The sequence below is a fragment of the Clarias gariepinus genome, chromosome 5 (assembly GCF_024256425.1).
Source record: "Clarias gariepinus isolate MV-2021 ecotype Netherlands chromosome 5, CGAR_prim_01v2, whole genome shotgun sequence".
NCBI lineage: Eukaryota > Metazoa > Chordata > Actinopteri > Siluriformes > Clariidae > Clarias > Clarias gariepinus.
In genome coordinates, this window is record NC_071104.1 from 9,023,186 (window position 1) to 9,046,834 (window position 23,649).

The following is a 23,649-nucleotide window of genomic DNA, read 5'->3' on the forward strand; positions in this document are numbered from 1 at the left end:
TATCCCTAGTTTTGATTGTGTTGAGTGACTGTGTTGTCTTGTCAGTTGATTTTGTGTCCTCTTGTCAAACTTTGAGTATGATGTGTATTTCTAATTGGTTTTGATTATTTCTGGACTATAATGTGACATTGATACTCTTCGGGATAAGAATGCTTAAAATCTTTAACCTTTACGTAGTATATGGATAATAATCTGGTGTTTGCTATAAGTCATAAAAGTCACTTTTTGATTATATAGTGCAGTTGTGGTTTCCTACCATAATCAAAAGACTCACTGAAGATTAATTGGCGTTCCCTAATTGCCCATGGTGTGCGCGTGCGTGTAAATAAATAGGAAATACAAAACAATAATAACAAAAATATCCAGAACCTTTACTTATGTCGCATAAGTGCCAAATTCAACCAGATATTTTACTTCCCAGGACAAATTGCACTCTACTAACAGGGCCAACAAGGACAGCGCTCCACCAACATGTTCACAGTCTTGTGACTTCTATCCAACAGCACCTGTTTCCAAACACACTGGTCATCCCAAGTCATTTTGTATCACACCCATTTGTCCATATTGTACTGATACAGTACATTTTTTTTAAATAAACACTTTGGAACAGCTCACTTGAAATCGATACCTATGAAAAAAAAAATGCAGTGCTTAAAAAATGCTTAACTGTAAAGTTTACGTGTTTTTTTTTTTTCTTTCCCAAGACCCTATTGATCCTATTGTTCGCTGAGCTACACCCGATTGGACATTTGTTTATCGACCTGTGTTATTTAATATACTGTAGAAGAGAAGTAATAGAGCCTAAGACTGACCATCTGGAAGAAAATGCTTTCAGTGGATTGTAATTGGCATATGTACTGTATACACCAAGCAGAGCTGAGTTGTTGAACCGTAATTAAATTGAAAAGTAAACCATGGCATGGTTATTATGGTGATAATAGCAGTGTCTCCCAACAACCAGACCAAATAAGAAAGAATCAGAATAGATTTGTAATGTCTATAGAAATTGAATGTTTTAAAAAAAAATATGTGGTTACAGTTTTTAAGCTCATACTTGACTAATGGAAAGAGGACCTGTCTTATCCTAAGGTGTATGAAGTCTGCTTTGGAACATGGCACAGTCATGGCTTGGGCATAATGCAGAGGAAACTGACCTAGTTCTTATTATCGACAGCTCCATCTGGATGAATTACGAAGCTTAAACAAGCTCGGCGCTTGACGTATCTTTACCTTGGCAAGAATTTAACATCCTGCCAGCCATGGTGGGGCTTTTAGTGCCACATTTTGACCATCCATGTGAGTCCTTTAACATCAACATGAGTATCAAAGACAAGACAGACAGAAAAGCCAAACAGATCCCACAAACAGAAGAAGTGAATATCATTCTGTTAGAGACTCAGTAAAAATAGACCTGTAGTATTTGATGTCTGGTCCATTTTGCCAAAACATATGGGCAAGAAATGTGGCTTTCTTTCAAAAAAAAAAAAAAAATGAACATCTCACTACTGATTTTTTCCATAGCCCAGTGACAAACATATAAGATTTTGCTACTGACTGATTCTGTAAACTTTTTCCAGTCCAGCTCAAAAAGCTCATTGTGTCCTAGTATTTAAAAGTGAGTTTCTTAGCTTAAAAATAGGCAAGCCACCAAAGAAAAAAGTGCAGAGGGCCAAATCCTAAAGTTCTTGGCTAGAAAAGACTAAAACTCAGAATTTCCAACTTTCAAGCAGGAAAATTAACAAAGAAAATCCCCTAACTCAGAATTCTCAGGAAAGTTCGCCTCATAAATAAGTTCAGGAAGTGACATCAAATCAAGACGTCTGTTCAAAGTAAACAAAGTAGCACTTCTTTACTTTTAAATAAGTTAAATACTATAGAATACAGTTCTGTACTGTCTAGACTGATATTCGCCTTTGATCAATCAACATACAGATGTGTATGTTAATCCTATCACAATCTCTAGACAGTTGTCAAGGCAAATGTTAGCTAGTTAGCTAGCCTGTTGCTAATGAAAGAAGAACAAAGTGGCACCCAGATTAAAAATTATATACTGTAACCCCAAGTTCTAATTTTGCATTTCAGAATTAATGTACCAAAATGTTCTTTAGTCCATGGACCTGAAACAGAAACTATTAGTAGAATGATTAGCGGCTACTGTAGCTTGAAATCATTGTATACAAAAGCTGTACAACCAAGTAGCTAACAATTAAAAAATTATTTATCATTTGTCCAATTATTTCCACATGTTGTTGTTGGGCTTTCGGCTGATCCTGTCGAGGCGTCGCCACGGCCGAGCATCTGATCCGCACACAAGTTGACACAGGTTTTACACCAGATGCCCTTTCTGATGCAATCCTTCCATTTTACCCAGGCTTGGCATCCAGTGGCTGGGGTTTGGGCACTGGGTTGGAATATAACCCGGGTCTTTTGCATGGCAGGCGAGAAACCTACCACTGCGCCCTGTCCAATTATTTCCACATGAAAAAATAAATTAAATAGAAGGAAGCTGTGTAGAAATTTAGCAGCTCCTTACAGTACATGATTCCCCAATACAGAATTAAATCCCCTTAAAATAAATCAAATATTTTGTAGTTACTGTTTTATGACAAATGCAGTGTTTTATTGCACTGGATAAAATATTTTTTGAGAACTTTTTTAATATTCATAATACCTCAAACAACAGTTATGCAGATAAAACATATAATGCAAGTAAGGGCATTGTCTCTAAACCAAGAAAAAAAGTATTTTTTTAAAAAATATTTTTGTATAAAAGGTGCATTCATTACCAGACACCCAAAAACTTTGTTTTTCCACATCATGTGTAAAGCATTTGAGTCAGGAAGGGAGGGCAAGGGGGTGAAGGTGACCCAGAGCACCAAATGTGTTAGGTGCAGTCCTAAGTAAGGAATGTTAATAATATCTAAACACTGGAGGACTAACCTTATTCATAAGCATGACCCTGCCTAATCCCCCATGTCCTCTGCTTTTCCCCCCTTAAGCCATATTGATTCTCCCATAACAGCTCTCTCTTACTTATCTCAAGGCCAAACCTTATCAGTACAATGACCTCTGTAGCTCGTCAGTGCTGGAAATTCCACACTTACTATGAACTGTAAGTTTGGTTTAAAGGTTTGACCTTCTTGTCAGACGTCCGGTGCGGAGGCTCTAATGTTTTCCTGTCCAGCAATTGGCGCCACCTGGTTGAACAGGAGAGCTGCCAAATCCAAGGGCTGATCTTGCTAATCAAAACAAGAGGCGTAATCTCTTTCACTCTTCGAAATTGATGCAATCGGCCTGGACAATCTCCAAGCCTAAATCCTTCCAAGTTCTGTCAAAGTTTGTCTGTGTCTTGCATATGACACCAACTGCTTTTAATCTCTTGCAAATTCTGTCCCCTCACATGTCACAGAATGGTCTACCTCTGCTCACCGCTCGATTGGAGGTATATTGATTTTGGTTACGGCGGTTGGTGCAGAAATCAAATCAAGTGGAAATCAAATGTCTTTGAGCAAGTTAGAGAGAATTGTTCACTATTTTGGAAGTTGTTGTATTTAAAATAAGCATTTGCTTGCCAAGCCAGGGTGCGCTATTTTACTAGCAAATGACTCTACAGAGTAACATACCTATTTTATTAGTACTAGGCAACTGTAATTTACGTATCTGAGAGACACAGACTGTATTTTCCGCATAAATTCCAATAGTTCTCATTCTTAGATACAGAAACAATGTAAATCAAAGCTTACAGTACGTACTGTATCACTGAGTTTCGTGTGACATTACACTGTATGATCACTCCCATTTTGAGGACTGATAATTGACTTTTCCCAAATATGACAACTACAAAAAAGAAATGACAGAAACTCTTGGAAAGCATGTAACAGTTGTTATAAACTACTTTGAAACACAATAGCAGCTTAGTGGGCTTAGTGGTTAGCACTGTCGCTGTGCACCTCCAGGGTCCGGGTTCGATTCCCGTCCTGGTCTGTGTGCATGGAGTGTGCATGTTCTCTCTGTGCTTGGTGGGTTTTCTCCAGGTTTTCTGGTTTCCTCCCACAAATACAGGCAGATGTGCAGATTAGGCTAATTGGAATTCCCAAATCGCCCGTAGTGTGTGAATGTGCGTGTGAATCTTGACCTACTACATTCACATTTAGGCATTTGGCAGACATTTAACATTTTTATCTCATTACACATCTAAGCAGTTGAGGGTTAAGGGTGCCCAACAGCGGCAACTTGGTGGTTGTGGGGTTTGAACCTGGGATCTTCCGAACCATAGTCCAATGCCTTAACCACAGAGCTACTCGATGGTATACAATACAAAAAAATACAACTGGCCTCCATGGTCTCCAGTTGGTTTCGAGATGGATGGATAGATAATATACTGTATACATTAAATCCCCAACTTACAAGCTTGTTTTACTTACGTACAAGCCTGTTTTATTTTAAAAGCTTGTGAACGCATGTTTGTGTCTTTGAAAGTTGGTAAATCAAATGTTCGTATGTAGGGGACTTTTTGCATATGTTGTGTTGTTGTGTTAAGAGAAAATGTAAGGGTTAGTTTATTTCTGAGAAAATAAACTGGACATGATCTGATTGCATATTATTTGGATTTATACCTAGGAGTTTATAGTGATATCCTTATAATGTACCAAAAATGATAGTTAACAATAGAACATCAAAAACATTGTTTTTTAAAAGAAAAAAAAAAAAAAAAGTTTTTTTATCTTTTTAAAATTCTTTTTGTTAAATTATTTATTTGTTGTTGTTGTTGTTTTTTTTTAAAGCTTTCTATTCAACCTGCCTGTTTGTACAGATGTGGGCTGCAGCTGCAACGCCACTAGCCATGAAACACAATCACCGGCCTCTTTAAGCCAACAAAACTGTAAGCAAGCTGGATTTCCACTGTAGGAAGGAAAATTTAAGCCTGTCCAAAACATTAGTGCTTTGCTCAGCACATTTCCGACTTCTCTCAAGAAAATGAATTACAGGGAAGCTGGAGGCTTTCTGGGGTGAAAAATGCTGTACCGTACAGGTTTTCTTTAGTAAAGGGGAGTAAACTTTAAACTGGTGTGTATTACTATGGGAAAAGATAAAATATAGTTTAATTCCAGAAAGGAAATCTATCACTATACACCATGTTTGTGTATAAGTATCACTGTAGTCATAATGTTAAGGTAGAAGCTTATTTATCGACGCCTGCGTCTGCTAGTCAATCTCATTCTGTATTTTGTACGGAGATTTCTTTGGCTGATGTTAGTTGGTACAGTAAATGAATTGTGTTAATGAATGTGTCTGATTTCACCAGCAATCCAGAAGCCAACACAAATCAACAATCCAGTCCAGTCCAGACATTAGCTCAGTCTCACCAACCTGCCTACTGAGCACATGCTTTCTGTTCATTCTCATTTACTTTATTTATTTACACCACTCCATTCACACATCTTTCTAAAGCCTTTTAAAATTGTTCCCACTATTATTCCTTGTTTTTCCCTGTTTGTGTTCTGTTCGTCATTTAGATTTTCGTCCATTTTTTTTTATAAGCATACATTTACATTTACATTTACATTTAGGCATTTGGCAGACGCTCTTATCCAGAGCGACTTACAAAAAGTGCTTTAATGTTTACAACATTGGATACATACTTACACTGGGTTAACTAAGTTAATAACTAAGTAATGCTTATGATTGTGCAGTATAGAGCGACATATCCTTTTTTTTAGCACAAAATAGGTAATGTGATAAATTAAATTTGAGTCCATTTTACAGTAGCTAACTAGACACACATGACTGAGCAAAAAATTAACAAATTGGCACATAGACAAAGAAATAGCACAGATGCACATGATTACAAGTTTTATGGTTGTTTTTAGGTAGTTTCTATAATCAATCAATAAATAAGATAATTAAAAATATGCTAATTGCTACGATGTCGCTGTTATGTTCTTATAGTGGTAAAATGTTCTCTTTATAAAAGTAATAATAACTTTTGTTCTACCTGACATATCTGAAACCCAAATGCACTGTTTAAAGTCTGAAGCTAGCAAGGCTTCCATATAAACACATATTGTATATACAGGTTAACCCCCTAAAATTCGTACAAACTTCAGGAAAAGGAAAATAGTATGATGTACAATATATTATAATATTATTAATATTATCATACTCTGTACGGTATAGCAGTATATAGCAAATAGCAATACAGTTTGTATTTAAATATTTATACAAGTTTTCTTTTCTTGGGATATGTATACATTTTTTTATTTGTATGTTGAGGGATTCTGTAACGCATTGAGATCACGTCCTACATAACATTTCAGTTAACCTTAACCAATATCCTTGCTGTCAATTGAGTTGTGCTTAAAAATAACCAAGATTTTCTCACTTATATCCTAATAAATTTAGTTTAATGGACGTTCCTAGTGAAAGGAAAGCCCCTTTTTCCAAAGTGAAGATGTTCGGAAAGTCCATTTTTTAGTCTTGACATGATGGCTGTACCATATTCAATTCAATACAATTAAATTTTATTTAATAATGGTCATTGTCTCAACCTATACTGTATTTGGATAGACTGTTTTGCATTGAGAACTTTACTTTCAGGCCTTTGTTCAGCCAACATGGCTTTACACTTAGGGTTATAGTTCTGCCTGTTGGTTTGGCCTGCTCTTGACATGTTTTGTGTTTTAATGCGTAAAACAAGAAAAAAGCTATTTTTTAAAGAACCCATGTACCTGTGTAGTGGGCCTTAGTTCATTTTGTGTTTGCACTTTCAGAAACGTTGAGGGGTTCTTATGTTCCTTTGTTGGGTGGATGTTGGAGAAATTTTAAGGATAGCTGCAACCCTCAGTGAATATAAAAGAATCACAACTTTATATGAAAAATCTATCACTGTCTCACATGATCACATTAATTTAAATTGTATAAATGGCAAAATTATAACTTTAAGTCAGTTGTGCTTACTTAAGCTACAAAATCTAAAACAAAGACATTAAAGGTTAAATATGTTGAATATATAATAGTTATATGTTAAACCAGGTTAAATTCTGGTTCACTCAAGATGTTGTCAATAATATCATCAATGCAATTAAAACTTTTGTATTAAATAAATACATTTTAAGCATTTAGTGTATATACACTGCATATTCATTTCCAGAACAGAGCCGACATGAGCGCGTTGGTACTGGGGAAGATATTTCCTCTTCTGTAGCAGTACTTCACCCCAATGTAGCCCATAGCAAAACGGTGAATCACTGTTGGCACGCGCTTTGTCACGCGCTGGATATTGTCTCTGTTCTGCAAAATCCATCATCGCAATTGTCCAGTTCGCAGACTGCCTGTTGGTAAGGACTACGCCGCAATAAAGAGTTAATGTGCAATATATCTCTGAGCACCAATGTCATCATTTACCACCTGCCCAGCCACCAAGTTGTTTGAGGAAAAAAAAAAAAAAGTAATGCCAGATCCAACAGTGGCCTACTCACCTGGTCTTAACAGCTTTGGCTAATGGAGCCTAAAGCCAGAGATTTGGCATTGATGGACAATCTAGCCAAAGGCATCCATACTTAAACCTGTACAAGCACCAAGCTTCATCACTTCCGTCCATTTACATCACGTGAATCGATCCATCACTCCCCCACACCAGGGTTTGTATGTGTAAGAGAAATAGACTCCATTTCTCCCAACAAGCAAGATGTTTTAGCCAGACCAGAGCTTGCATCAGTCATTTAAACTAATATTGGCAAAATTACTGTCTTGTTTTTTTTGCATATCTTTAAAAGTGAAAGAGTTTGACACTGCGTAAAGAGAGATTTAAATGCGCTGATTTTCAAGCCGGGGTGGTAAGGGATGTTCAATGTCCAGTTTATTTTACCAACCAACATGATTGCAACATAAATAAATCAACCTAGCTCTCTGACCCTCCTGGGAACATGAGTCACTGTATGCATAAATTAAAAAAAAAAAAACTACAAAGATTGCAAACGTTCAAATAAACAAACCTAATGGCATGGTTCGGCCTACATCAGCTGTAAAGAAATGGTGTCAAATCACCATGTGGAGCTCATTATATGGCTCAGAGAGGAAATTCAGGGAGGGTGTGCACGCGTGCACGCGTGTGTGTATGTGTATGTGTGTGTGTGTGTGTCACGAGACTTGACTCAGGAAGCAGTATGGGTGTAGTACCCCCACATGCTAACGATTACCCAGGGCTTTATCAGAATGCCTCCACGTCAGAGCCAAAAAAGCTGGGCGATCAAGTGAGATTTATCTACAGATTCTGGATCATTTACATCTTGGGGGACTTTTTAAAAGCACACAGGAAGCACATTCTGTTTTCTCCATCCAGAAAGAGTTTTTCCGGCTTAAAAGTGAAACCTGCATTCAATTCTAAGCTACATTAACAGGAAAAATAAGAAGAGGTAGCTTTAAGTAATGCATAACTTTTGGAACTTTAAGAAATAATAACTAATAATAATAATAATTACACAAGAGATTACGTACACTTGATGGAGGTTCGAAATTGTCCAGATTTTTTTATTACCAGATGAACATGTGGCGGATTTTGGATTTTGATTGGAAGCATATAAAAACCGTTCGACTCCTTGATTAGGCCTCAGGAGTCTCCAGGTGACCCAGACGTTTGTTCCTGTCTCTCCAGGAACTTTCCAATAATTACTGCGTACTGTAGTCGCGATACTGAATCATTTCTTGTATCAGTCAAATTGTTTAGAGTAAGCTCATCAAATCAAGATTTATATTCCGGTAATTCCCTTGAAAGTGCCGATGCCAGTGATATAATTCATCTGTGTTTTCTCAAACAGGAAGTCTGCCTTTTTGTGTTGTTTTTAGAAATTTTGTCTGATCATCCCCAAACTTTGGCACGCAGCATTTGTAAGAACAAGTCGATTAACATTTGTTTCTCTAATTTTTCATTTTCAGGATGGTTCACCCATAACGCATCTGATGGTGAAGCAAACAAACAGGAAGTTAGGGTGTATCTCAGAAACCATGTGTGTGTTTGTACTCCTAAAGAACAAACTGTTTGGTTTAAATTCACATCTAAATATATAGGACAGACTATTACACTTCTTCTAAACATTCATTATTTTTTTTTTTTTTTGTTTCAATAAATAAACCGTTTTTCAAACTATATGCCACATACTAACATCTGGTTCAAGTATTTTATGTAAAAGTGTACATAAAATAAATGATTTAGTAATCCAAAAAATCATCTGCCAGCATATTACGTGACGTCTAAGGCTTCATGTGTCATACATGATTCTTACTAACAGTGCTGTGAAAAAGTATTTGCCTCCTTGCTTTTTTTATTTTATTTTGCATATTTATTACACTTAAATAATTCACATCATTAAACAAATTTTAATATTACATAAAGATACCCTAAATAAACACAATATGCTGTTTTTATATACTGTATATATTAAGGGAAAAAGCTATCCAAACCTACCTGGCTCTAAGTGAAAAAGTAATTGCCCCTTGCATAAAAAAAACTGTGATTTATGGAAAGCTGAGTTAAACTTCACTTGCCCCTTCCAGGCCTGATTCCTGCCGGATCTTTGTTGAAAAAAGAAATAACTTAAATAGAACAAGTCTGACCAAGTGAAATATGCTAAAATATTTTTAAAAAATCAACATGGTCTACAGAAATTCAAAAGCAGTAAGAAACAAAGTGTCTGAGATGTATCAGTCTGGAAACAGTAACCAAGCCATTTCTAAGTCTTATGGACGCCAGCAAACCGAAAACGATAACAGCTATTATCCACAAATGAAGAAAACTTGGAACATTGGAGAATCTTACCAGGAGTGGCCGGCCTACAAAATAATTACTCCAGCGACTCACCCACGAGCTCATAAAAGAACCCAGAACAACATCTAAAGATCTGCAGGCATCGCTCGCCTCAGTTAAGGTGATTGGAAAGTTCATGATTCAACAATAGGAAAGAAACTGGGACAGTCAAAAATGGCAAAAGTGGCAGAGACCCAAAGTGAAAGCCATTGCTTGCCAAGAGGAACACAAAGCCTTGTCTCAAATTTGCCTAAAAAAATCTTGATTATCCTCAAATCTTCTGGGCAAATTTTCCATAGACTGATAAGACAAAAGTTGAACTTTTTAGAAGGTGTGCTTCCTGGCGTAAAATACCGAATTTCATAAAAAGGACACATTAAAAAAAGGGGGACAATCGTTTTTCATGGCACTGTAGCTAATTAATTCATTAAGTGCCTAGTATCCTAGACTGTTGATTAGCAGGTTAAAATAGCTCTATGATAAACATACTTTTAAACAAGGCCATTGCAACCCTGAATTGCAAAGATCCGTTTTCAGTAAGTTACTTCAGATTAAAAGTGTATGTCTGGGAATATAATCAGTTCTCTATGTGAATGCACTGCTTTTTTTTTTTTTTTAATCTCCACTCCTCACTCTATGTGGAACAAAAGTCTGAATTCACTCTGGTACTTAAATCCAAGACATTTCTGAGAGGTTTAAATGGAGAGAAGAGGTCTGAATGGAGTGAGGGGACCAAAGCTGGTCCAAATTAGCAAGCAACATCCAGCCAATGTCTCTTACAGCTGCTTTAATAATCCCAATGATCTCGAATTTCCATAAAGTTGTTTTATCAGCCTTAAAGACTAGAATAAAACAACAGATTATAAGAAGTATATTGATCTTTTACTCAGACGAGCGTTTCAAACTTGGTGTTCAACCAGTGATCACGGTTCTGATGCTTATCCAACGTGTAGTCTGATAAAGTGCCAAAGCAAAACTCATTTGTAATTTAGTATTTTAAAGCTGTAGACAGGTAAGATGTGGGCGGATTGTGCAGCACTGATTATGGTATAATTTTTGGTTTAACTTTTGTCTTTATGACTGAGTAATTCCTCCTGACTGAGAGAGAGAGAGAGATGATAAGCACTTCGCCCCATGCCAAAAGTGACGATTTCCCTCGCAGACATTCTCATTAGCATTTCCAATCTCCAACACAGCAGATTTCCATACATCTGCCACTCAGGAAGTGGAGCAGGCCACGTTATCAGCCAGACAGGTGCAAAGATTACTCCATTTCCATTCTGTCTTCCTGCAGTTGCCATGGCAGATTGATCCCCTGTCAATGAGCACTTTAATGATGGACTCATAGAGTGGCTGAAACCTTATTAGCCCAAAGCCAAGACAAAAAAAAATAAAAATCTCAGTCTACATTAGCATGTGACCAGCTATAATGGGTATGGAAAAAAAAGCTGGGTTGTGTTTTCAAAGCTTGTCTCTCTAATTATTTGTATATTGTTAAATAGAAAGATAAATTCAATATATCGTTCAAACTTTAGGGAAAAAACAAGAAAATGATTATTGTGCGGGTTTAACTTGTAAACCATTCCATGCTAGCCTAGCAAGCCCATCCTAATGGCGCCCACATCATACATTCATCCATTAATCCTGATCATATTTGAAAGGTTCTCCTTGGAAGAGACCATGTTTGTCTGGCCCATTGGGTGAAGTCACTGTTATTCCAAAATCAACTGGAGAGCGCTCTGAGGCCTTCAGCTTGGGTTTAATAGGGAGGCGCAGTCACATGCAATAACACTCCAGTGGAACCCGTTTATAATGAGCACCCTTCCCAGTGACGGAGCTGTCTCTGCGGACCCATAAACGTCTGGAGGAGGGTGTGGGCCAAGTCTCTCTATAAGCTCCGGATTACTTGAACTAGGAATCCAATTTCATGTGAACTACAATCAAAGGGATTTTTTTTTCTGTGGGCTCTTTGAGAAACCACACAGTGATGGATATCTCTAGACTGCCAGTGAAGTTTGAGATCCAGGGACTGATTTGTTCAACTCCGAATGAATTTTTAAAGAGAAAATATTTCCTGGTGGTGCGGGTATACGACTGTTTTTTTTTTTTCCTTTCTTCGTTTGTTTCAAATCAAGCTTGTCTTCCATTGACGTCTTCCAGTGATTTCTTTCTTTAAGACTTATCTAACCAGACACTTCCTACAGTATATCTGGTTTAAAAAGATGCTACAAGGTTATGCTTTATTTATATGAACAGAGTTTTCCCAACTGTGCTAATGAATACTTTCTCTTAGAAGCACCACAAATGGCATTTCTCCGTAGAACACAAAATGGCCTTAATCATTAATCATCCTCGCAGAAGTTACATCACATCTTAGTCTGATCTTGAGTCAGAGTGTTGCTTGACTTGACGCCTGCTGCTGCTGCTGTTATGGCAGGTGCCAAACTCTTAACATTTCCATGGGTACTTTTTTTTTTTTTTTTTCATTTTTGGCTGTAAATTAACGTATTGCTGCATTTCAGTTTCACAACCCTGCACAATTAACATATCAGGTAAAGACTTTTCTATTAGTGTTTCCATAGTAACAGCTAACTCACAGGGACTTATATATATATATATATAGCAGACAATCCTCTTAATATAATACTAATAATAGACAGACATTTAGAATATCTTATTTAACAATATAAAAGATCTCATCTGAAAGACGATGTGTTACAAAGTGAATTATTCTTTCTGGTTCCTTTGTAGCCGCTACATTATATGATCAAAACTTTGCACAACCTGTGCACACCTGACCATTGTGATCTTATAGTATGTGTGGCCCAAATTTGTTCCAGCCTGACAATGCCACCATGCACAAAGCACGCTCTACAGTACGTGTTTAGAAGATGTTTGACCTTACCCCTTGATGAATACGTTTGAGATGATTTGAAACTCATTTTCTTGCAGTTGTTGTTATTCTTTCAACTGCTCCCATCAAGGTTTCTCACTGCTGCTCCCACCATGTAGGTTTCTCACCTGCCTTCTCCATGGCAGGTGAGAAACCTACAATACCATTGAACCACTTCAAGATCCTGTGCCCTAGCAAATTACCATGCTAAAAATGCATAAAAAAAAATTTGTTGTGGTGAGAACAATCATACCAACCTGTCATTGATTAATTTCCTCGAAGAGCAAGCACAGTCAGGAATTTTATTTGCTGAGAATGCAGGTGCATGCTGTATAAGGCATTATACTGTAGGTTGCATAATGTAGTACAGCATATGAACACCCTGCCTCATGATTTTTGTGGGGTTTATTATTTTATTTTATTTTTTTGCATTTTGTGCAACATTTAGTAAAGACAGCACCATGGGTCCCAAGAATGTTATCAAAGATGGTAGCAGAAAGAAAACGGAGCCACTTTCAGTTTGATTTTTAAAACAACAATGCGGAGAAAAAATAGGAATCATAAATGAAGGTTAAGTGAGGTTTAATATCTGTTTATTCCATATTTCACTTTAATTACATGTACTTGTCTTTTCGAAATGTTTTGATTATTTTTATATGTGAAAATATTATTATAGTGTTGGAAATTGGTAATATTGGAGGTACGGCTGTACTGTATATAGTGCAGTGTGAGAGAGTATTCATTGGGATTTGCATTCTTGCTTGATCTTTGTGTGTATATTCTGTAGGAAACTGAATGAGGCAGCAGAACGAGGATCCGTTGCATGAATGACACCTCGTGTCCGAAATCCAAATCTGCTGTCTCATAATGTACCCGTTTTCACAGCACCTCCCATCTGTGACAACCGCACCTCTGAATAATTCAGAAGAGGTTCATCCAGGCCAATTCTCCTGCGTGATGAAGATGGCTGACTTGCTGACGGAGCTGCGTCATGAAGTAGATCTTAATAAATAAGCAACACCTTTTAATTTATTTATTTATTTATTTATTTATTTATTGATGTGAAGAAAAATTTAAAGCAACACGTGTTTTAGGGCCGATAGCTGAACCTCGGACTGCCATACCTTACAGCAAAAATCATTCTCAATAAACCACGGCGGTTACTGGGAAATGTGCATAAAATTATTAACTGCTTGGTGACATAAACAGAATATTCATCTTAAAAGCAGTAAAAAACACATTTGGGGCTCATGAGAGGATTAATCACTGGGATTTTTTTTTGGCAGGTTCCCTAAAGCAGTTTCTTTCTGGTTTTATGAGGATGTTGTGTTCCATGGAGAAGTGATGTAGATCTAACTCTGATACATGAAACGACCATCATTTTCTTCATGTCATTCCATCTTTCCATCCTTCTGTCCATCAGTGCATCCTTCTATTCATTTTGTCCATCTTTCCCTGTCTGTCCATCCTTTTTTCTTTCCTTCTTTCAGTCGTTCTTTCTTTTCTTACTTTCTTCCTCACTTTGGTCCTTCCATTTGTCCCTCCATCCTTCTTTTCTCCAGTCAATCTGTTCTTTCTTCTGGCCTTCCTTCCATCCATCCATCAATCCATCCAAATAAACCCAGGGGCAGAAATGCAATCAGTGAATTTATACAGGAATTCAATCCCTCATGCCTTCCTTCTGTCCATCCCTCCTTCCTAAATTCTCTTTCTTCTCTATCCTCCCTTCCTCCTATCCATCCATCTTTCCTTACTTTCTTACTTCCATCTGGCTTTCTTTCCTTTCTTCCTTCTTTGTCTGTTCTTTCTTACATCATTTGTTCATCTATCCATCTTTCCCTCCTTTCTTCTGTCCAACAGTCCACACTTTTGTTAATCTGTAAATCTTTCCTTCCTTTCTTCCTTGTGTCTGTCCATCCTTCCATCCTCCCTTCCATTTTCCCTTTCCATCCGTTGGTCTTTCTTCCTTCTTTCTGTTCTTCCTTCCATCATTTTTTCTGTCTGTACTTTCTGCTGTTAGTCCATCCTTTCTTCCTCCCACTGGTCCTTTGATTTGTCCATCCATCCATCCTTCCTTCCTTCCTTTAGTCCACCTGACAGCAGTGTCAGCAGATGTCATTCCTATTTAACCTAGTGTCAACTAGTAATGTGTTTGGGACATTTTTAAATCCTACTGGTGCAGTTATTATTTTTTGTTTGTTCCTGGCCACGATATGTTTTAATTAATATATATATTTTAATTTCATTATTTATAAAAGGAAAATGTATACCCTGATATCAATTGCACTGATAAAGACGCTTCCAGTCTTCTTGTTAGTACTTTGTACTTTGTAGTACCATAAAAATAACCTTAATATAAACTTTTTTAAGCTATTAAAGACTATTTGATATTTAATACCGTTATTTTATAAATCATACAAATATTTAGCCACTTGTTTTTGAGGATCTCAGGTAGACACGCCAATTCAAGCACTAAAGCGATAAAAATATCCTGCTTGTGCATCTGTTCAAAATCTATTCAATCCAAATAATGCATTATGTGTTTCCATCTCTCACATGCATATACAGTATCTTGCAGAGATGACATTTATTAGTGAAGATACCTGAGAGCTTTCCTACTTGCTGATACTGACAGATCCGTAGTCCTACACAAGCAACCTCATTTTTCATTCACTTATCTTGTCAGCGTTTGGAAGGTTTAAAGTGTAAGAGGATTTTTTTTTTTCATACTGTGGATGTAACATCTGATCACACCCAGTCATTACATACTACATATTTTAGTCCTCTTGTGTGTGTTAAACAGCCCTATATCTCCAAACCCATCGTAAGTCTTTATGTCTAGCATCAGTCAGCGGCTTAGTCTGGTATATACCGTACTTTACCGCCAGAACGAGGAATGTCTACCTCTTATTTCCAGTATGAACCATTACAATGAAAGAGCTCTAATTATAATTTAATCTATTTTTCAGAAATGGTCAGTAAGATCCTGAAAGCAGAGGCACCAAATGGACAAAAAGCTGATTCTGTTATTCCAGGGCTAGAATTGACGCTGTAAAAACATTAATTATTTACAACCTCAGGCTGTTAATCTTATTTAAGTGACCCTGAATAGGTTAAATATTTAATGCTATGAATTCACCTACTCCTTTCTATTGCTTTATTTATTTCTTTTTGGTTCAGTGATAAAAACAAGACGTATTGTATTTATTTAGTTATTTACATGAAACGTCAAAATGGTCATGCATCTTAATGTTTGTATTATAGAATATAGAATATACTGTGTATATATATATTATATCTTCAAGAGTGATGCGTTTGTTCCTGCCGAATGCATGTGTTCTCTACAGGATGATTCTTCAGGGCATTGAGATTGTTTATACAGCTTATTATCATCTAAGCCTTTTAATTAAAGGTGTGGGTTAAAGCTAAGCACTGCCATCTAGTGCTTGGAAATCCCCATGAAGAATTTAAGCCAGTGTCGTATTGGCCTTCACTGAGATCACGTCGGTCATGCAGAAAGACACATCATGTCTTCATATACTGTACTGTACTGTACATATGCAGTTTTAACAGATACAATGCAGCCAGAATAGAGCAAGATTTATTTAATGATTTAAGAAGCATATCAAGCTTAAAGACAAGCAAAGAAGAAAAAACTAATTGTCAAAAATGGTGTCACTTAGCACGACCTGTCTCCAATCATAGTATTGTTTAGAAATCCATCAATATTTGTTCAAGCTAATAGAGTTTACTCTGTTTTAAGAAAGGACAAATTATACCCCAGTCCTTAATAAAGATATAACTGATGATACTAGATATACCTGCGTTATGTATTGTATAGGAAAAGATCTACTGTATAACAGGGCTTGTTTTTCTCAGCTGTTAAGAGCTCTGTGCAGATGTGTGCAGATGTTCAGCTTATTGGCCTTCCGCTTCACTGCAGTCTTCGCTGAAGAACGCTTTCATTTTCTTGCCATGCGGGACATATTTAATGCTCTCCACTTCTCCACCATAGTTGCTGGGCTTCTGGAAATGGATCTCCAAATGGTCCTGAATGTCTTCTTCATCGCTCGTATTCTGAATGCCTCTGAGCAGAACTGTACGCTTCGGTACTCCTAAGAAGGTCTAGAATGGAGCACATGTCACCCGGTAAATAACAGCAGGAGATGGGTTAATCAAGACCGCAGCATTACACAACATTGCTTAGAATTTCTCGACCGAAAGGCTTCGTAATCAGAGGTAGGTAGACCGATAAGGTAGAAAGTGGCAAAATACTTCAGAATCGAAGCAAAGTTGGAGGCCAGTTGCAGATTAAAACATATTTTAATCAACACACCTGAAACTTCTTCAGCTGGTAGTCATAGACTGGTGCCACGCTAAGTTCCATCTCGTTGAGGCAGTCCATGTAGAAACCTCCCTTAAGCGCCAAATTCTCTGCAACTATAAATGGGGGGGGGAATAAATAAAGAAATAAATGAATTATCATATTAAGACATGATATCCCAAGCAAAAATGTCTCTTAAATAGCACTTGCACTGTATTCAGTGGTTGGGTAGTACGGGGTGTGGCAACCCACCAACAGTGGGGCTCGAACCCTGATCCTTAGATCTGAAAATCAATAACCCTAGAGCTTTAGCTGCCTGAGCCTGAACCGGCTTATATTTAATGTATTCTTGTAAAAGTAGTTCCCCTTGATGGAAGTTCGATCACACAACTTTGGTTTTATCCAAACCAATCTTGAAGGTTTTAATACTGTAATGAAACTTGCCGTTCAGCAAACCTGATGATGTTTCCTCAGACATCTTATTATCTGTGATAAACGTGACGTTATCACACACAGCCGGGTAACCACGCTGGGATTATGGAAAGCCATTATGGTCAAACTTGGTTATATGATTAATTCGTGTAAAAAAAAGCAACATGTTGAAATTTCTAAAATAATCATGTGTTAACACGATAATATCGACGGACTTGAAATACTTTACCATCAACTATGTTTTACTGCCATCTAGTGCTGAAAAATCCCACTATGCAAAGGGATTATGTCATACCGTACATGTACACAAGAGTAATGTGTACCACATACAGACCTCCAGTATTGAGGAAGGTAACACGGCCCGCTCCGGTCTTCATGTCATATTCTATCCTCTCCACCTCGCCTCCACCACGGCTTGGTTTTGAGAAACCGAGCTCCAAGCGGTCTTTCATTCTTTCCTCAGACAGAAAAGCATCAGCATTTGAGAACTCGATGGTCCTTTTGGACACATTAATGTGAACCTGTAGAGAAGAGATACAGATCAGAAACAGCACTGGCTTCAGTGAGCATTTATCTTGTACTGAAATACGAAAAAGGATGAAAAGATGTGACGGGAACGTGCTGTACCTCAAACTTCGCAGAGGGCTCAAGATTTAAGGTGCCTGGTTTTACTTCACTCTTGGTTGTGTCGCAGGTCACAGTGCACTTCGGCAGCCTGAGGATCTGATCCGCCACTTAAAGACAGTACGAGTGAAAAGTGAGCATCGGGTTATATGAGTGGATGTACATTAAATTTAAGACGTCCTACCATGGGATTTTCTGGCTTCTTCTGTATTTTCTGTTTGGATGTGTAGATGTGTGCAATGTGAGTGCAATACTTCAAGTAAAAATCTTTTATCTGATATGTGTTTGAACTGAAGAGGCACGATAGTGTAGTCGCCTCGCACCTCCAGGGTCTGGGTTTGATTCCTGCCTTGGGTCTGTCTGCATTTAAAATGGAACGCAGCCTGTGTTTATGTGCATGTGCCCTGCAAAGTGTTGGTACCCCGCCTCGTGCCCTAAGTCTCCTGGAATTGCCTCCAGGCCCCTCGTGACCCTGTATACAGTCAGTGTTATGTAAATGGCATGTATTTATATATACTGTATACTGTTTGTAAAGTATGTTATTCTCGTATACAGGTTATGTTATTTTTATGTTTAAAATGTATGGTCACATCTAGAAGTGAAATTAATTAGTATAACTTTTTACGTTGAAATTTCTGTTAAGAGAACCCAGGACGGCCCTTTTATTGGGGGCATTACACATGATAAGGTAAGGTTCTTCCCTACAGCACAACACAATCGGCAATGCTAGAAATAACACAATCCATATAGTCCATTGCAGCGATGTGTCTAAAAATCTGTTCTATCATGTTCAACATTTCTACGTATAGACAAGATGCTGTTTCAGACTTTACCTTTCTCTTCCTCAAACGTGATGAGAGCTTCGCCACCTTTCAACAGGACGGAGGGTCTCTGGATGATGGTGAACACTGCCTTAATCTCCTGATCAGCTTCCTCTTGATCCTCATGCTCATCTACCTCGTTTTGTTCGACGCGAGTAAATTTCATTCTTTTCTCAGGGATCTGAGCTTTGATCTGAGAAAATATATTTACAACACAGTGATCTCAATCCGATTCTATCGTAATGCTCACTTTTTCAATTTTAGTTGTTAAACTTGACTTTTGTATTCTCATCTTTCATGAAGTGATAACAAAATTGGCTATAATTACAGAACAATGGTCTGTACTGCCCTCTTGTGCTGTTTTAGTTAATTCCATCATATAATCCCAAGCACAGATCCACAGCCAGGCAGTACCTTAAATCTCCGTTGCAGATTGTCTGTTTCAGCCTGTTTAGCTCTCAGCTGCTCCTTATAGGACTCTAGTGTTCTCTCCAGGTCCTGGTTAGCTCTTGTCATATTATCTATTTCCACCTAAAAGAGAAACAAATGTCTTAATATCGAGTAAAAGCAAAACACTGCTAGTAGGTTTCTAAATAAGATTTTAGTCCTGTAGTTAAATCTGCATTATTGCATAAATTAGCCAAATTTCAGCAAGATGTAGTATTTACACTATTAACATGAATATTATTAATAAACAAATAGTTTGATACATCTTAGATCCAATACAATAGCACTTATGTTTTCTGTTTGATTTATCTGAAGCAGTTAAGTTCCTTACAGGCTTTAAACTATTAAAACTAGACATGGGGAAAAAATTCTGTTCAGTTATAAAGGGCGATTCTTCTGTTTGTTGATTCACGAATCGCCACACTGACTCCAAAATCAAAAATATTTTTTGCATTTCTATTAGCGATGAACCGATATATAACCGATATAAGCGATTTTGTACCGAGCACAGAAATTTCCGAGTGGCGCAACAGAAACGCATTTTTAAGGGTTAGGGGAAAAATCCTTTTAAGGAGGGAAAGCATCACCTTTCTGAAACGTTTTAAACATTCATTTATATGTGGTGTTAATGTATCCAGTATACCTGTATATTCATTTTTGTTTTGTTGAAGCTCTCTGCCATCTGCTCTTCAGCATGCATCAAGTCTGTAGTCTCCTGCATGGCTTTTTTCTTTTTATCATCTGAGTCCATTTTCTCAAGAAGCAATCTGGATTTTTCTGTATCTGCAACCTCCACTAATTTCTAAAAGAGAATGAATAATAATAATAAAAATAATAATAATAACAACCCTTGTAATGATTAAATTTAAAATTTCTACAAAACAATTAAATAAAAGCAAAAATAATGAAAACTAGTGAATAGCTTAATATATTTGTATCGTGTATATTGTCATTACTCTATAACGTAACTCAGTTCTCAGCAGGTTATCAGTTATCTGATGTACACTTATCAGGGCGATCCCTTGGAACCTCACACTCAACCTTTATGGTTTTAGACTTTGTATTTAGACATGGGTGTCCGTAGTTTCTCTGTTCAGTCACAGGTGTTAATTTGATTAGTCCTGTTATTTAAGCTCTTGGTTTTTTCTTTTTCTCTTTCTCATCTTCACTCCTGTTTTGTTTTATTTTTAGGTTAACTGGTGTTTGATTCTAAACATTGGTTTATATGTTTTAATGTTATCTATTAAAACGTCTTCATTGAAGATAAGTCCTAAATGATGAGCTTCTAAATGGAGCGACAGGAATGTATTTTTAAGGTGTTACACTATCAGAAGCTGTGGTGTCATTAAACACTTTTACACCAGTCTCAAATCACCACGGCCACTATTTGGTCTTGAAACACATGCACTAGAAGTTGTGCATGCGCGTGTAAGAGGCTGCACACAGTGACTGCGCTGTGCTCGCAGTTGACAATTATTTTTTCAAGGTTCAAGCTCTTAAAATTGTGACAAAATGAGGAGGGGGTCTGATTTTTGGATTGGATATTTATAAAATCGTAATACTTATAGAATTACAATTTTAATTGAATCAACCCCTAGGTATCATAATACGATCCATGATTAGATGATATCAGGAGGTGTCTGGTGATTCCCATGCCTAGTAGAAAGCATTTTTACACTTGTGTCAAAAATTATTGACCTTTGAATGGTTTATTTTAGGAGGCACAGCGACATCTGGTGGTTTGCAGAAATTAAAGCAGCCATACATGTATGACTGATATTTACTGAAGTGTGCATCACCTTTATGACCGCAATAAAATGTCCCCCTCAAAAAAATTATTCAATTTTGTGTTTATATAAAAGTATTTTTAATTTCCACTTGTGCAGCAGTAAATGCATACATTACTGCAATTGTGACCAAAGTATGTTTTTCACTATTTATATTTTTCATTTGTTGGCAGCTTATAGACTCCTTGTACACTATGTATTTTGACATCCTTCATGTATGTGACAAGACTGCATTATTACTATAAAAAAAGATTATGTGACAGGTAAATGATTGTGATATAACGAGACCCACATTATTCAACATTAAGAGTGTAAGAATACAAAAAAATATTAATAAACATAATTAAACCTGAATGTGAAAATAGATTAAATTACCATATAACCTATCAAAATCAGTTTTCTCTTTGTTCAAAAATGACAAAATATAAAGATTGGTGAAAAAAGATATAGATTTAAACATACTTTCCATTTCTCCAGCTCATCCATGGCGTCACTTATCTCTTTTGATAGCTGTTTGGAAAACAAATAGTAAAAAGTTACATAAAGGTTGATATATAAAGAAAACAGTTAGGCTAAAGTTATATGATGTAACTTAAGCCACCAAATCATGTTAACACCCCAGAAGTCTGCATAACTAAGTCGTCTTGAGGATGAGCTAAAAGAAGTATGGGCTATAAACACCTTCTGCAGTTTAAGGGGTATTTTTTAGCTTCCTGATTATTTGATTAATAAATAAATATATACTGTATATATTTAACTGCCTTGCTGTTGTGCTATTTTCCTTAAAACTAGACTGCAATTGCATTGGTCCAGAAACTTTTCCTAGCAGCACTTGTTGGAAAATATATGAGAGACTAAGAGAATATTTCAGCAGGTGAAAAACTGTTAAATGCTGGCCCATTGTGATGTTTTAGGACAATAAAAACACCCTAAATTACCCAGTGTTTGCATTTTTTATTTTTTTAAAATTTTTTTTTAGATCTGCACATGAAAAGGCCAAAACATTTGCGAACATTTAGTTTCATTTATTTTGTTTATTATCTACTAGGAGCATTATTAGATAGGGATGTTTATCTATTATAATACGCTACCTGTAAAAACTCCAATACATGATCCATGTTATAATAAAATATTAAATCATGCTCTTCTCACTGTTATAGTAAATTTACCTCTCAGCATTGTTCGATAGGATAGTGACAAATCTACAGTATCAGTTCGTGCTATGGTAGCATGTTTCGACAAGGAAGCATAATGGGTCAGAAAGTAAAGAAGATGTGAGGTGTAATGTCGTACCCTACAGTAAGTCTCCTGGGATAGGCTCTAAGCCCTCCCCAATCATGTATACAGGATAAAGTGGTATACAGTAAATGATGAATGAATAAGATAATTTTTTTAGATCTGTACATGAAAAGGCCAAAACATTTGCGACCACTTAGTTTCATTCATTTTGTTTATTATCTACTAGGAGCATCATTAGATAGGGATGTTTATCTATTAAAATATGCTACCTGTAAAAACTCCAATACATGATCCATGTTATAATAAAATATTAAAACATGCTCTTCTCACTGTTATAGTAGATTTACCTCTCAGCATTGTTCGATAGGATAGTGACAAATCTACAGTATCAGTTCGTGCTATGGTAGCATGTTTCGACAAGGAAGCATAATGGGTCAGAAAGTAAACAACATATGAGGTGTAATGTCGTACCCTACAGTAAGTCTCCTGGGATAGGGTCTAAGCCCCCCACAATCATGTATACAGGATAAAGTGGTATACAGTAAATGATGAATGAATAAGATAATTTTTTTAGATCTGTACATGAAAAGGCCAAAACATTTGCGACCATTTAGTTTCATTCATTTTGTTTATTATCTACTAGGAGCATCATTAGATAGGGATGTTTATCTATTAAAATACGCTACCTGTAAAAACTCCAATACATGATCCATGTTATAATAAAATATTAAATCATGCTCTTCTCACTGTTATAGTAGATTAAGCATTGTTCGATAGGATAATGACAAATCTACAGTATCAGTCTGAGCTACTGTATGGTAGCATGTTTTGACAAGGAAGCACAATGTACAGTAAAAGAACAGTGAGGTGTAATGTATTCAAACAGCTACTATACATGAACTAATTCAAACATGCTCCACTCACTTTCTATAAGTGAAATACAGACATTTTATCGATGAAATTGAGTGTCTGATAGGTAAAGAATCCTATATGAACTAATTACAGGCACAAATATGAGGATTGGTGTCGCCTGGTTGCTAAGTTCTGATGCTAACTGTGTGTTCTGACGCTAACTGTGTGAGTCTGTCCCGTCCTGTCCCGTACTGTACCGTACCTCTCCGTTCAGCTCTTTCCCCGACATGATGAAAAAAAAAAATACAAAACCCTCCGAAAACACAAACGTTAACTGAAAAAAAAAAAACGCTTAGTAATATTCGCGTCGCTGTCCGTCCACACAAACACACACACACACACGGGAGGAGAATTTCGAGGAAGTCAGG

The 23,649-nt window shown here is 36.8% G+C and overlaps 1 protein-coding gene across 1 annotated transcript; it reads right to left on the minus strand.

Moving 5' to 3' along the window:
• Positions 1 to 16,285: 16,285 nt before the first annotated feature.
• nmi (N-myc (and STAT) interactor) lies at positions 16,286 to 23,642 on the minus strand. Its single transcript, XM_053496283.1, has 9 exons — positions 23,484 to 23,642; positions 21,593 to 21,640; positions 19,987 to 20,145; positions 19,311 to 19,427; positions 18,909 to 19,089; positions 18,079 to 18,185; positions 17,786 to 17,972; positions 17,032 to 17,135; positions 16,286 to 16,820 (listed from the first exon to the last, which is right to left on the minus strand). Exons 1-9 carry the CDS (start codon positions 23,508 to 23,510, stop codon positions 16,614 to 16,616), a joined length of 1,137 nt encoding a protein of 378 aa, XP_053352258.1. The 5' UTR covers positions 23,511 to 23,642; the 3' UTR covers positions 16,286 to 16,613.
• Between the last annotated feature and the right edge of the window lie 7 nt (positions 23,643 to 23,649).